A 15431-nucleotide genomic window follows, 5' to 3' on the forward strand; every position below is an offset into this window, starting at 1 on the left:
AGCAGTGTGTAGGCTGATCACTAGCACTAAGCTGTGGCTAGAACGAAAACTTCACTGTACTGCTCTGGGTGCCACATCTTGCTGTAAAAGTTTAAATTAACAAACTGCAGAAGCCAGCAGAGGAACTCCTGTGGTTCCAGATAGCAATGTTGCAGCTCTGCAGCCCTCTTCAGGGCTAACAGTGACTAGAGTTTATGTTCATGCACCACACGGAAAATGACAGCTTTGCCCAAATACTGTCTTGCTGTGTGTGCCTAAGAGTGGCTGGACCAGTGTCAGATCCCCAAAATACTCAGCTGGAACAGAGATGTTAAGTGCACTATTTTAGATTTTATTCTGGCTTTTCCCAGTTTCCAGTCCCTTACTTTTTCTTCCAAATTGTTTATTGATTCAAATTTAATTGATTGTTCCTACAGGTGAATTTTGCACCCTTTTAAAGTAGCATCATGACTGTATTATTGCTAAATGTTGACTGCAAAACAAGCAGGACCTGACACCTCTTCAAACTCTTAGTTCTGGTTTAAACACACTTCCAGTACACATTATGTGGCAAGAATACTTTAGAGCCTCTTCCCCACATAACTGAACTGCAACTACAAAATCATAATTGTGTGTAAAATATTGGAGATCAGTAAAATGAAGTGAGTCAAGAGCACTGAGACTAACATAAGCCAACTGTGCATCTTATGGCTAATGGTTGTGATGCATTTGTGTTTCAAGGACCTGCTCAAACATAAAAAGAGCTATTTTGGTTTGAACCATTAGTGCTACCTTGTCACCTCCATTTATCTTTTATCCATCTTGCCTCATCCTTTTTTTTTTCTATTCTGTATATTGAGCAACTGTTCAGGTGTTTAATGTCAAAGCCATTAAAGGGATAACCCAGGGGACATAGGAGACAATGCAAACAGCAAGTGTAGGTAGTGAGCAGCAGCTGTGTGGTGGAGGAATTCTCAAGCTGAGTGTGTACATGGGCTATTTCTAAACTGTTCTAAAAATTATCTAAAAAAGCAGCCTTATTGCCATAGACTTATTTATCTGTAGTGCTATTCAGGCCCTCAAACGAAAAATTAGGAGTCTATTGTTCAGGAAAATAAACAACTCCCCAAACTGAAGACCCATCTGATGTGTTGAAACAGTTGAGCCATGTCAGCAGCATCACCTGACCCTCCCTTCTGCAGCTCTTCCCAATTTAGCAGGAAGAAAACATGAGGTTGGGCAAACTGATCCCTTACTGCTAAAGGCGGCTTGTATTACACACTGCTCACCACTGACTGAACCAGTCAGTCCTAATGATCAACACTGTCTCTTCCCCTCACAATTAAAACAACTGCCGAACCCAAACAACCTTATCAGAGAATACACAAGCTTGCAAATGAGACGCTGAAGCATAGGATAGCACAGAGTGCAACTAGAGCATGGTCCTCTCTGAACTGGCTCCTTGTTGAGTGGCTGAGGTGCCTGGGAATAACTGGAGGCTGCACCTCGCAGAATGAGAAGAAAAGGACTAGCAACTGTTTTCTTGTGCCTTTGTGCCTCTTGTGCCTGTGGATTTGCTGCCCTTCCAAATGTTATGACTAGTGCATAAAGCATTGCTCCTCTCCAGACACTCAACTTTTCGCTAGCTCAAGACTTAAAAAAAAGCCATGAATCTGTCTGTTGCTGTAGGTCTCCAGGCGTGTAACCTTTACTGTATATGCCATGCTGGCATTCGCTGTCTCGCCTGCGCTGTTTATCAGCCTCGCTTACTTGCTGGGAGTACTGAGTCTTGCAATCTCTGAGAACCTTCTGTATTTACTCTTTGCCGTCCTCCCTCATAACTACAAAATTAAATGGGAAAAAGATCTCTTGGAGAAACAGTCCAAAAGAGCCTAGGCAATATTTTGTGCTGAATTTCTCTCCTTGGACCTTTATGTATCATTGGTGTATCTTGCAAGAGACCTCTGGGGTTTTGAAACTAATTTTCCATCATCATTAGAGAGAAAGCTATCCTCAGCTTCTTTTCATTAATGTCTAACACAAGACTGAGAAGAACTTCTGAATGTGTACACTCTTTTTAACTTGGTGATGCCATATGCAAATAATTAAACAAGGCACAGGAGCAATGGTTAAAAATACTACAAAACTTCCTCATTAAACCAAGCAATTATCTGCCAGAAGAGAGACATCTGAACCCTCTCACTCCACACATGTGATAAAATCTCCACATCTTGCAGCTGTTTAATTTTTCCCCAAGAGGAGAAAAAAATCACATTTAATTACCATCAAGGGTGAGGACAACACGGTGGGTGCAAAGATGGTGACATTCAGTTTGTATCCGTCAGTGAGGTGGCTGTGACTGCACGTGCTCTGTCTGGATATTGCATGCAAAAGCACAGATCTATGAAAATTCAGTGGGAACATTAATTGAGTTCCAGCTACTGTGCAAAAGAAATGATTCCTGAAACTCTAGGGCTACGATTTGCTGTTTGGTGGTGATTCAACTCAAGAAGTTAATACCTGGAGCCATCTCATTCTGTGTGCTGCATGGCATTGGCATAGTGTCTTTGAGCTGTCTTCTCACTATACTTTGGGTAGTGAAGTGAGCTGAGGAAACAGATTCAGCTAAGGAACAGTGCACCAAACCAGAATGGCACCGAAAGAAAGTCATATTCATAGGAGATACAGACAATTCCAAAGCACTAAACCAGATTAAATGCCTCCATGTTCTGTTCTTACAGCAGAGTTTATCTATTTAATCACTTGCACCGTTCCTGTCACTGTAATAGCTGGGATTTTCACAATCTGTAGCTGTGAAAACAACGCTGCTGCTGCCTTTTACAGAGGTAAAGCTGTGGCAGAGGAAACTGAAGAACGTGCCTACAGAAGTGGGAAATTTGCAGACAAAAAGAGGATGAGTTTGGACCTTCCACACTTCAGGTTAGTTTTCCAGCTACTGAATCATCCTCCTTTTCCTTAGGTACTGGAGAATAGTGAAAAAAGTAGAATGTTTATTTTTGTATAAGAAAATTTGAATATGCAAATCGGAAAATGGGAATAGATTTTTTTTTAAACTTACAACCAGAAGGTGTTTAAATCTGCCAAGAACTTCAGTCAAGCAACTGTTTTGTGCTAGCTGGGATATAGGTTAGTGGTTTCAGCAAATACACAGATAATTAACTGAAACTCCTTTTGTTCTAGCTGACAACATAAAAGCAATGAGAGAATGGAAAAAAAATCACGGGGGAGTTCTGTGGCATCTTGTAAGGTTTCCAGTGCAATATACATAGAATTACACTGATGAGCTTTTCCAGTGCTAATGAGGGGATGTCAGACTGACAACACCAAAATCTGATGGTTTTGCTGAAAAGGAACAATATGAGAAGGAGCAGCAACAATTCCCTTTTCCAGAAACCAGTGAACACTTGTGAAGGGAAGGCCACAGACACTGAGTCCCTCTTCCCCTCTCAGCAGTGCCATGGCCTGCAGCACTGGGACCCTGAGGTGGCAAGGCAGCTGCTTCTCAGGGGTTACCAAGGCTGTGACACAGAAAAGCAGCTTGTCTGTAGGGAAGGGAATCTAAGCTGGATAACTGCAATATATAGCACTGTATTATCATTACATATTATCTGCAATATATGACACATAATAATTATATATTACATGCAATATATAGCAAGAATATCACTGACATCCCTGTGGAATGTCCCTGCAGGTGTAAATGTGTAGGGAGGGTCTCTGGTCACTGAGGACTATGAGGTGAAGGGTCTTACCAAATTGAATTGCTCTCTTCCTTCCTCCCTCCAACAGTTGTAATGGATTACTAAAACACAGTATTAATTTATTGCAATAGTAAAACTTGTGATCAGCAAGATGTGAATTAATGAGGAATCTCCCAGAAAATAAGAAGTATCTTAACCTAGCTTCTCCTGAGATCATATTGAATCATATTAGGTTATTAGTAAAATTATCATTGTCCTTATTGTAATGACAAAGTCAAAAGACATTGCTTTAACAAGAAGTTTTATAACAGAAGTTTTATAACAGAAGAAGCAGTGGCTGGTCTGTGAGGCACCCAGCAACCCTTTTAGGTGAGATCCTGAGAGGTGTTTTATGTTTAGGAAGGTTAGCACTGCAGGGTAGACATGGTGCTGAAACTCCTGGAGAGGGCTGGGAGGTGGATGTAAGGTGTGTTTAACAGGCAGCAGCAAAAATACAAAACCACCTCTGGCAAAGGAACTTGCTGAGTTATCTTGCTGCAGCCTTGTTTGCCAAAGAAGTTGTCTGTAAACCCTGCCATCATTAAAATTCTTCACGGTGATAACAGCACTTTCCCCAGAACACTTTGTTGAAGCTTGCAAATGGAATTATCTGCTATGACTGCTCTTTTGAGCAGTGTAAATCTTCAACAACAATCCTAAATAAACCTGTGATATACAGTGCATGGACCACCTATTTTTATAAATATCTCTGCAGAGGAATGCTAGAGATAGGAAGAATAAATTACAAGCAAGAGAATGGCAATTTAAAACATGCTCTAACCCCATTTGCTCCTTGGCACTGCTCTACATTAACTTAGCTCCAGCTCCTGGAAAGGCAAAAGTCACAGATTTTATTTACATAACTCATAGTTTCTAAATAAGAAACAATAAAGAAGTGAAGCTTTGCAGGAAAAAGCCACATAAAGTATAAACAAGAAATACTACTTTAGCCTCTGTGGCCAGAAAGATACCGGTGTTGGGAGTAATATGCCATTTTAAGAGAGATAGAAACATTATGATCCAACTGCAGTACAAATGCCAGGCTCCCTGCTGGGGAAATCATATCTCTTTGCAGGTGAGGGACACCAAATGACTCTCTGGTGCCTTGTAAAGAGCCCAGTGCTCGGCACCTCACCATGCACAGGACAGCTGCCTTTCTGCTTTGGGCTGTGACTGCTGCTCAGAGATCTGAAATTACTTTCCTGAATTTGGGTGTAATCCTAGGCATGAAGTACTTAATCTAATCCTAAACCACTACTGCATGTAAATGTCCAGAGCTGAACTCAGTGCCTGGAAAACAGAAAATGTTTAGCAATGGCCCTTTAAGCACACTCTGTCTTTACAGCCTGGCCTCAGCTCAGTGAAATCTGGGCTGTTTAGAAAGGACCAGAAAGTTTTGCCATGTCCCATTGCTGTAACTCAGAAGACTCTGCTTCATCTTGCAGCATGTACAGGAACTGAAAATTAGTGTTTCTCTTCCATTTCACCCCAGCCAGCTCTTATTCTAACCCTGCTCATTCTGGTGAGTTCTAGGATGAACCAATTTGGGCAGGCAAAAGGACCTATAAAGCTGGCCTGGGATAATGATGATCTGGGTGTCTTCTTACAGAGCAGGTGACAAAAATAATAGATCTTATCCAGAAGGAAAAGTTGCATTATGCTGTCTAAAGGAGATTCATAACTATAACTCAGCAGAGAGGCTGTGATGCTGCTGCACTGAGTTAGCCAGTATAACTTGCTGTGCTCTGCTATTGTACCTGCAAATAGGTGCAGAGCAGGTATGATCAATCCAGTCATGTGCCACAGAGCTCGTATCGTTCTCTACCTGTCTGGGAGATGACTTTTGTCACCCTGGTTATATAACTCTTATGCAGTTACTGTGCCTGCTAGATGTGCTGCTGGCAAGGAAAACACACATATCTTTAGGCACTGGCCATGCTGAAGGATGATTGGGATGAAATATAGAATCCTTTTTCAGGATCTCCTTCTACTCGCAGCAAATAAGCAGTACCTACGGATGTTTTAATTTTTCACACTATACTGCTGTCCTGTGAGGCCCAGGCTTTGTAACTACCGCCAACTCAAATGTCAGTTGGTATTTATTACACCAGAACCTGAGCAAGGAATTCCTAAAGACCTTAAAGAAAGCATATTTAGTTTCTCATGCTCAAGAGAAATTTTGGAATAATTCCAAGTGAGGCAAGAAGACAGAATAAAAAATCTTAACTTTCAATGAGCTGTATCTGCACATACACATTTCCTGTGCTAGAAGGACATTCGAAGCAGATGGGATGCGACCAACCCCAAATTTCCAGAGATGTAGCAGAGCTCTGACTCTCTTTTGCAATTCAGGGCTATGGCAATAATACTTGCATTGTATCCTCAGTTAAATCGCCCTTCCCAGAGGCCTGCTCCAATGGGCACCAGCGAAATGCCACCTGAGAGAGAGCAGGTGAAACGCATTCAGGTCCACGGCTTCTCTACTAGCAGCTGCTAGGCATTGCTCTTACCGAGAGCATTCAGAGTGCTTGCAAGGGGCGGGGAGAGCTGCTCCCTTGTCTTCGCTGCAGCCCGTTCCGAGCTGCCCTCAGCCCGCTGCCGGGGCCTCGGGCAGGGCCGGCGGCAGCGGCCGGGCCGGGCGGGGCGCGGCGGGGGCGGCTGAGGGCCCGGGCCGGGCCCGGGGAGGCACGCAGCGCTGCGGCCCGGGGGTCTGCCGCAGGAATCCCGCAGGAATCCCGTGGGGAACGGGCAGCTGCACACCGTGGTGACAGCAAAAAGCACGGAGGGGGAAGGCTGAGATTGCAAAAAGGAAAATGAACCTCAGGTAGGGGAATAGCGCCCGGACAGTAAAGCTAGTGAGGGAACAAAGACTAGAGGAGTGCCCAAAGTAGAAGAGACTCCAGTGGTATGAAGACAAGGGGAGAGAAAGCTGTGGATATTGTATCCTGACTATGTCGGATATTGTATCCTGACTATGTCCCGCCCAGATAAATCCCATTCTAGCTCCTTTTTTCTCTCTCCGGTGTGTAGAGAGTGATGGGGCAGCCTCCGCTCCCCGCGGTGCAGCGCTGAGGGCTCTGCGCTGCCAGGCCATGGCCCGACGCCGCCTCCAGCGCTGAGGATGGAGCCAGTCATGCTCCTGGAAACATTCTGGAGCCTTGCACTGAAATGTGCAGCACTGCATAACTCTCTGCTAGAAGGACATACCCAAGCAGGAGTCAATAACACAGCCCCAACACAACTGCCTCTTCTGCGGGAGGTTCTTGAATCCTTCCCGGTGTTTATAAAGTGTGTGTAACTTAATGAATGCATTCATTACTAATAATGGCACAAACATCTGAAAAACTTTAAATTAAATACTTGAAAGAGTACTAAGCCTACTACCAGAATGAAGTCTAAGGGTTCTCAGCAGCAAAGTGCAGTAGAAAATTGTGGCTGAAAGGAACGGATGTTTAAAATGAATGCTTTCAGTGTGCTGAACTAAAATATAATTTAAACACATACAGAAGACATATAGACTGGCTTTCAGCAACACAACCCCCTGAAACACCTATACAAGTAACCTTGTTTTGGATCAGCAAGGCTTATTCTATTTATTAAATCAATAAGTGTAAAGCCGTAGACCATTTTAGTTATCAACCTTTTCCAAATGAATATCCCAAGCATTTCTACACAACCAACTGATTTTCATTATTTTGACCTCCTTCTTCTTTGACTGGATCAATAATGTCTGATGTAATAATTCATCAAATTATGCTGGGAAAATTATTGATTCTTCTTGTACACATTAGCTGGGAGAAAAATATGTCAGGCTCTCACTTTAGTCTAAATGGCTTCCAAGATTTAAATTAAATTGCATTTGGTATTTGTATGAAGGATATTAGCACTGTATGTAAAACAAATCACTGAAGCTGAAATGGATGTTTTACTTGCCCCAGTTCCCCTGACGCTTTTATGGCACCCATCACTGCAGTGTGTTTTTCATACCCTAATTGCTTTGTGAGATCTCTGCTCTGCCTCTGCCTCCCACCCCGTGCACTGGTGCAGCATTCAGCAATGCCGTCTGACACTCCTCCTCCTGCCTCTTGGGGAGGCTCAACTCGAGGCCAACTGGAGATTTTATTTAGTTGAGAGATGTACTATAGAAGTAGAAATCTTTCATGTAAATCCTGGGTGTTCACAAAAGGATCAAAAGCTATGTGTATACGATGGTATGGGGCAGGATTAATATTTAGCCATGCCACGTTTTTAGGTGTTTAGGGGTTTATTAGTGAAAGTAGTATTTGAAAGAAGACAGTGAAGAAAACTGTATGTTACAATATGCTGTATTTTCTAACAGCACTGTGCCCGTGAACTATCAATGACAATTCATTTACAAATATCAAACTTGTGGAAATCTAGCCAGTTTTATCTCTTAATACCTCTGTACTGATACATGTGGGGGGGTGAGGGATGTAAAGATGAAAATACTAGAACAACGTGCTGAGTCATGAAGTAGAATGAGCCATCCCTTCTCCCTGCAGCTGTAATCTGCCATGGGATCACTTGCCTATTGCATGCGTTGTAATAGCCAACCATAGTTTCTTTTTCACCTTTTGTTTCAGATGAAGAGACTTAAAAATTGCAAATGTTTCTCCCCTTAGATGCAAGAGCATAAATCACAAATAATACTGAGCTCTCTGCCTCATATTGATTCTTTCGTGAACTAAGCCAGATGGGTTCAGATATGAGCATGATCTAATATTCCCCTTAGCTTGATTTATAGATTTCTTTGTGCATTACCTGACCATAAATGAGTCTTGCATTATTTCTTGTGTGCCTGTCAAATTAAAGAAAAATACTCTCATTGACCTTTCAACCTGGGAGAAAAAAAATGAGTCAGAGACATTTTACTGCATGTATTACAGGGATCTTGGTGCTTACACGCCAATTAAGAGTGTGTGATTATGAAAGAAGTCTAGCAATTTGTGTTGTGTGTAATGATTTCATTTTCCTGTAAAGCACGGAGTGGATGTACTGACAGTAGCATAAGCTACATTGCAAATAACCCTAGAAGAGAGAAGAAGAGGAGAACAATTTGGCACAATTCATTCCTTAATTTACAGAAACAAGCACTGATTGCAAGAACTGAAATGTTTTTCTGGAAGAAAATAATGTTCTTTAAAATGTGGGCCCAGCAAGCAAGTGAAATTGCTGAGACGCCGCCGCAGACGCGTTAATGCCGATGTAGGGAACAGGAATCGGCGTCTGCTGACCCCAGAGACCTCTTCTGGGAGCAAAATGAGTTTAATATGCATGAAAAATAATGAGCAGTGCATCACGAGCTTATCATTAGGACACAACCTTGGGCTCTGGACTTGCAACCAACTTGAATGGGAGACACTGAGCTTTGTCTGAGCAAAGAGCTCCTGCTTAACCTGCAGGGACTGACCTCAATGACCCCTCACCTCCTCCTACAGTTCTCAAGCATGTTTCTACAGCCTAATAAGCCTATTATCTCCTCTGCATTTATTTGCAAATCTAGCAAAACTAGACATTTAAAAAAGAAAATATTTCCATCTTTGCCATTCTTCAGTTTTTTTGACCAGATGAAGTATGGTAAACATGCTCTGAAACTGCTCAGCAGACCAAATCCCTGTCATGTTCCTATTCAGGTTGTATCTCTATTCTGTATCAGGAGATGACATTTTCAGTGAGAACAAAATTTTAGCTTCTGCCTTCTAAGAAATAGAACTTTTAAAATAAGTCTTTCTTTACTATGTGAGCATGCCACAAAACCTGGCTGGTAGCCCTGGCCCAGAAACAGCTCTTTTCCAGAAGTAGGTACCCCACCCCCATGTGTCTATGTCACCAGAAAAGTCCTTTTTCTTCCCATTTTTTCTCCAGCTCAGATATGTTTAGATTAGCCAACCTGCTCCTACAAAGGAAAATAGAGGTTCAGGAATATTAATGTTCCTTTCCAAACCCTTGTTACGATCATTGAAACATGAACTACCCCATTTCCTAGGCTATGGTCTTTATTTTATTCTTACATGGCTCTGCTGTGGCAAGAAAGCTTTTCTTAACACATCCAGTTGGCCAAACAATGAAGTGTTTTACATCTGCCCAGGGATGCAGCTAAGCAGTGTATCTGTTCTGGGGGCCAATGTATTCATGAGAGAAGGTCATAAGTATAGATTTTCTTTGCTTTGGATACTTTATTTTAATTCCCATGGCTGATCACATTTGTTTATTTTTATTACACTAAGCTTCCAGTCCGGAGAATGGGATCTGTGGTGCTAAAGGGACTTTTATTATATATGAGACTTCAAGTGATAGTCTTTGCCCTGAGGAGCTCACAATAAAAATAAGCAGGCAGATAGAGAGATAAAAGACATGATTCAGCATCAGATGTAATTTGCTGTATGAAGCTGATCCAATTGTATTTGAAGGATTTATTTTATACATGAAGAAACTTAGGCACAATGAAATGAAATGACTTGCAGAAAATACCACAGAAGTCCATGGCAAAGTAAGAACTAAACTCTGATTGCCCCATAGCTCCCAGGACAGCCCTTCTCTTTGAAGCAGAGGGAACTATTTAAGCATTAAGTGTACACAACTACACATGCTGTACACCCCAGTTTGTAGAAGTTTTACAGGCCTATACAGTTCTGACACCCAGCAGGTTTTTTTGTGTTTTTTTTTTTAATCCCTCTGCTGTGCATAAGTCTGGCACCATCTCTTCTTTGTAAGCTGTTCTTATTCAGAGATACTCTTGATGTCTAGCTCAAATGGTGCTTCAAAGAGATGTTTACTGCATAAAGACACAGAAAATACACCTAAATTTCCTATTCTGGTCAGTATATTTATATGAAAAGTATTGTGGTGATAGATCAAAATGCAGTGATTGCTATTCCCCTTCACATGGTGATTTATAATTGTGGATTTACATCTGACTGAAAGACTGTTCAGACTGTCTGGCTTGCATGGTAATAACAACAGGCTCTCCTCAATACCCTTTTAGTATGGCAAAGCCCCTTCACTTTAAACAGTTCTATGAACACACAAAAGGAAAGTTAAAAACCTCTTGCAAAATATAAAAATAATAAAGCACAATCAGTGAAATCTAAATCCTAATGACAACTTTATCCAGTGTCAGCTACAGACACTCACTGATTATAAGCTTTTAAATGAAGCATTTCTGTATCTGGTAAGCAAAACCATCAACAAACAAACAGGCAAACAAAACAAAAAAAATGAAAAAGGGAAAAGATGCAGGGGAAGAATATTCAAGAATTTCTTAATGGAATTGAGGGGCTAAGAGCAGAAGAAAACTATTGACCCTGTGATACTATGGAGTTTTATTTCACAGAAAAAAATAGGATGCTGTAGGCTCAAAACATCCTGTTCCCTTGAATAACATTTCTCAGTCTGGGAAGTATAAACATCCACAAGTCACCTTCATGTCTATATACTATAAACAATTATCTTTGGTTCCCTTTGTTGAACCCACTAAAGGTTTTTTTCCTTCAGTTGCCTGGAAAAACAAATGTACAAGGCTGAGGGCTGGTACCTTGCTGCTGTTCTGAGCTGGACTATGGCATTCTCATTTAAAAAGTAAAACAACAGACTGACCTGTGAGACCTTTACTGTATAATGAAGAGGATCTTAAAAACAGACTGTTTCATGGAGGAGTTTTCTGCTGGCATCAGGACTGAAAATTTTTTCCTGCCCTGAGGTTGTTAATGGACAGGCTGTGAATGTTGTTCAGGCTTCCAGGGAAGGGAAAAGCTGTAATCCATGCATTTCCCCACAACTCTCCTCCCTACTTCAGTATTCCTAGAGCTTTCTTAGAACACAAGTCCTAAGAATTCATTCTAGAATGAAATATATCCCAAGAAGGCTGAAAACAATGCCAAAATTTGCCTCAAGTTCCTGCTGATATTCAAGACCTGAGCCATCGACACCAAGAATCTTTGCCATCTGTGACACCCTTCAGGGGGAATAAGCTGTGCTCTCCTGGTTGTCTCTGCACAGCAGCAAAATGTCCTTTTTTTGCTGGACACACACTGCCCTTATGAGGCAGTGAGGAGATAACCTGAGTTGAGCTTTTTTGGAAATATCCATCACTGCAGTCCAAGCAATAAATCCTTCTCCTCGTCCAGCAGGTTATTCCATAGTAGAAACATAGACAGTGACAGAGAAAATCACTTAGATCATCTAGTTTATCCCTTGCTGGGATAAAGATGGCTTCTTGCATTCATTGTCTTTGCAGACAATACCTCACCCAAAATTATCACCTGACCTAAAGTCTGACAGAGAAATGGAATATTACTAAGACAATCCCTGCTTGGGTGCCTGGTTTATTGCTTGTGTAGCAGCAGAGAATGAGTACAGCTTACAAGATGAAAAAGGGGGAAGAACTGTAAACCTTTCTCCTTCCCAAGGATACTGTTTCAGGGGAGACGCTGAGGGAAGGGGAAAACAGAGCATTATGTGTCTGTGAGCAGAACTATCCTGAGGGGGCACTAATCTGTGAGAATTGCTGGAAATCACTAAAAAAGAGTAAGTGTTGTAGTGATATTTAGAAGGGTCCTAAAGGACTCCCTTAATCCAGGGGATTCTCTGAGAAAGGACAGGGAGGCCTTCCCCATCTCTTCCTCCTCACTATAAAGGGAAGAAGTCACAAAAGTGTTGATGTCTTTTCTTTTAAAAATTATGAAGAGGACGATGCCTCTCAAGGCTCTGTACAATAGCTGGAAGCCACAGTTGCTCCTTAGGACCAGACCCACTAAAACATGATTTTGTAATGTCTGTGGTTTTTTAGAACTTCACATGTGCTCTTATTCCACAAGTTACAATTTCATTTCCAGAAGGTGTTTGCTTTCATAACATTCAAGGTCACTCTAGGACAAGACCTAGAGCAGTGAGAGGGAAAAACAAGGCTTTGCCATACTTTGACTGATTCAAGGTCCAGCCTGTGGGAGTCTCTGCCACCAGGAATTGCTGTAAACTGTTCCCATCCTCCTTGGTGTCCTTGAAAGGACACTTTAACAGCCAGGCAGCCTTCTGTTCTCCATGAATCCCTTGGAGCATGGATGCCAGCTCCCCTTTCAGCTCATCTGGATTCTTACTCCTATATTTGAGTCTCAGCTCTAGGTCTTGAATTTATACCTTCCTCTTGCACCCTTTTACCCCTTTTGCCTCATGTCTGTTGCCTCACCAGGGCCCCTGGACAGCCCAGGTCCCTCTTTTCTTGCCTTAAGCAGGTGCATGGGCTGCTATCCGCCTGATTTTATTTAGTGCATTTTGCAGCCAGTGTGGGGGCTGGGGAGGGATATGCTGAGAGCAATGTCAGAGACAGGAGGTCAGGAGAGGCAAAAGCAGTTAATGGATTGGTGTCTCACCATGGGCTGTGTGAGAGGCTCCTCGGCCTCTCCCTGCCCTCTTTCCCCCGCCTTTCCCTCCTGCTCCTGCAGCAAAGAGCACAGCCTGTTCCCTGGGTTGTGGACCAGGGCTCTTGCTGAGGGCCCAGACAGGATAAGCCATCCTTGCCATCTGCTGAAGGATGGCAAAGACCTTTGTGTTCCTATTGCATCAACTACTGGGTTGGGATGGTCAACCTATTGAACAATCAGTCTAAGAAACAGGTGATATTTTGGCCCAAATAGGGAAGAGAATGAGATAAGCAGCTCTTGTTCTTGGGGACAGGCAGGAAATACAGCTTTCCAAATCAGTCTGTTTTGCTTATGATTCACCACAGGATTTTACCTTCCCTTTTGGAATGTTGTCAGCACACATGGACAAAAGACAGGGTATTTTGGTACACTGTGGTATTTAGAGCAGCCACAAAATATTAGAATCCAAATCATATCCAACTATCATGTGATTATATGGCCAACTTGCATAGCAGGAGATCCTCTGTGCCACGCTCAGCCCTTGACAGAGCTCTCACAAGCAATGTAAGTGATGAGCTCCTGTTTAGGAACTGACAAATTCATGTGGATCAATGATTATTATAAAGAAAATGTCATTAAAGAGGACAGTTTGGTGCAGTATCATCCAGGAACTGTCAATGTCTCTGCTGGGAAAATTAAAATAAAGTAATCCTACAATACATATTTCAAATATTTTGAATTTAATAATCAACTAAAAGACAGATGCAACAGCCCATTTGCAAAGTGCATTTCAGTGTCCATTAAAAACAGTGATCGTCCAAAAGGCAATAACTTCATTGTAAATTTTGCTGAGGCTTGCTGGGATCTTTCATTTATTAAGTGTTTTATGAACTATTTATTGGTTTTTGATTTTTTTTAATGAGGGTAGCAACTAATTAAACATGAGAAACTTTATTCTGAACTTAAAATAATCCAAATGTTTTGTTTCGGTACTTATAAGAAAAAAAGTAATTTTTGTATTGGAAATAAGTTTTCATTTTGAAGATTTCTGTTTCAGTGATAAAAAACGAAACATTCAAGTTGTCTTTTGGACAACTGAAGCAATTCTTCCCCTTACTGATTCTGGTTCAACCACTGAAAAGAAAAATTATTCAGAGGCCAATTCTTCTGGCAGGAAGGGGCTCTGCAGATGTTACTTTTCACTTGGTATTGTCCTATGAAGCTGTCATGGCTCTGCTGACACAGGGTGAGGTGAAGTGCCAGTGAAATCGGCAGTATTGCTACAAATAAATATTTATAGAGTACAAAGATAGGAGATAGTTTAGAAAGTTTGTCCTGTCCTTTATGTCAGCAGTCCTCATGTGTATTGCTATTAATAGTTATTGGAGGGTTTTTTTTTCAAGAAGTCAATGTAGAACTGTGAATTAGTTATTTTTAAAATAGTATTATTACAGGTATTCTTTCTCTCATGGTTTTTCAGAGCTGAGACCCTAATTGCAAACCCATTACAAGCCTAGGACAAGAAGAGCCAGTGGTTTCACAGAATAAAGGAGTCAGCAAACCAAGGGACTGGTTACAAGTGCTGGGGGAGTACAGGGCAGAGGCTGGAAAAGCAGTGCTGGCTTGCTGGGTTCTTGTGTTTTATGAGGGACACCATCAGTGCCAGGGAAGGCACATATGCAGAAATCCAATCCCCAGCACGTCCACAGAGCCCAGCATGCTACAGTGCAGGAGGCTGCTTCCATCTTTCAGATCTTTGACATTGTTAGAAATCTTACTATGGCCTCATTTTACAAATTTAGGTTCAAATTTCTCCCTTCTTCTCAACCTCCCTGTTGCTCTGGGGAGCTGCAATTCTTTCACCATTCAAAGATCTCACTCCCAGGCATGATCTCCTTTCCCATGATGGGATACAACCTTTTCCTGCTCTTTGCATTTCACATTTGTCAGGTGTAGATTTGCTATCTAGGGAAAGCAGCAAGGTAAGAGAGGCAGTGCTGGGTGGTGGAAGCTGGTGCTGGCTGAGCCCTGGGGTTTGCTAGGGAGAGCTCAGGGCAGGGTGGGCTGGGACTGGCAGCTCCTGTGGGATGCTGAGCTGAGGCAAGGGGAGATTCATCAGTACAGCCAAATCCCAGTAACCAGGCTGGATGAAAATCATCTAGATGGAGCATTTCTGCTTTCACCAAATGGAATTTCCTTCCCAAGAATTTTGTATTTCATGACAAGTTTTAAAACTGAGATTTTTTTAATCTTAAAGAAAATCCCAAACTTAGAACTTCCCATAGGACACAAATTCATATGTTGGTGATAA

At 42.0% G+C, this 15431-nt stretch overlaps 2 protein-coding genes across 5 annotated transcripts in view; one reads left to right on the forward strand and one right to left on the reverse strand.

The window, feature by feature from the left end:
• Positions 1 to 15431, reverse strand: part of CHST8 (carbohydrate sulfotransferase 8) — a 183790-nt gene that overhangs the window by 156224 nt on the left and 12135 nt on the right. The gene's annotated exons all lie outside the window — the stretch shown is intronic.
• PEPD (peptidase D) overlaps positions 6412 to 15431 on the forward strand; it is a 219500-nt gene continuing 210480 nt past the window's right edge. Inside the window, exon 1 of the mRNA XM_053987235.1 lies at positions 6412 to 6564. Within this exon, the coding sequence (XP_053843210.1) occupies positions 6554 to 6564 (11 nt within the window). The 5' untranslated portion in view covers positions 6412 to 6553. The remainder of the gene's footprint in view (positions 6565 to 15431) is intronic.

This window comes from Vidua macroura, chromosome 11 (genome assembly GCF_024509145.1).
Source record: "Vidua macroura isolate BioBank_ID:100142 chromosome 11, ASM2450914v1, whole genome shotgun sequence".
NCBI lineage: Eukaryota > Metazoa > Chordata > Aves > Passeriformes > Viduidae > Vidua > Vidua macroura.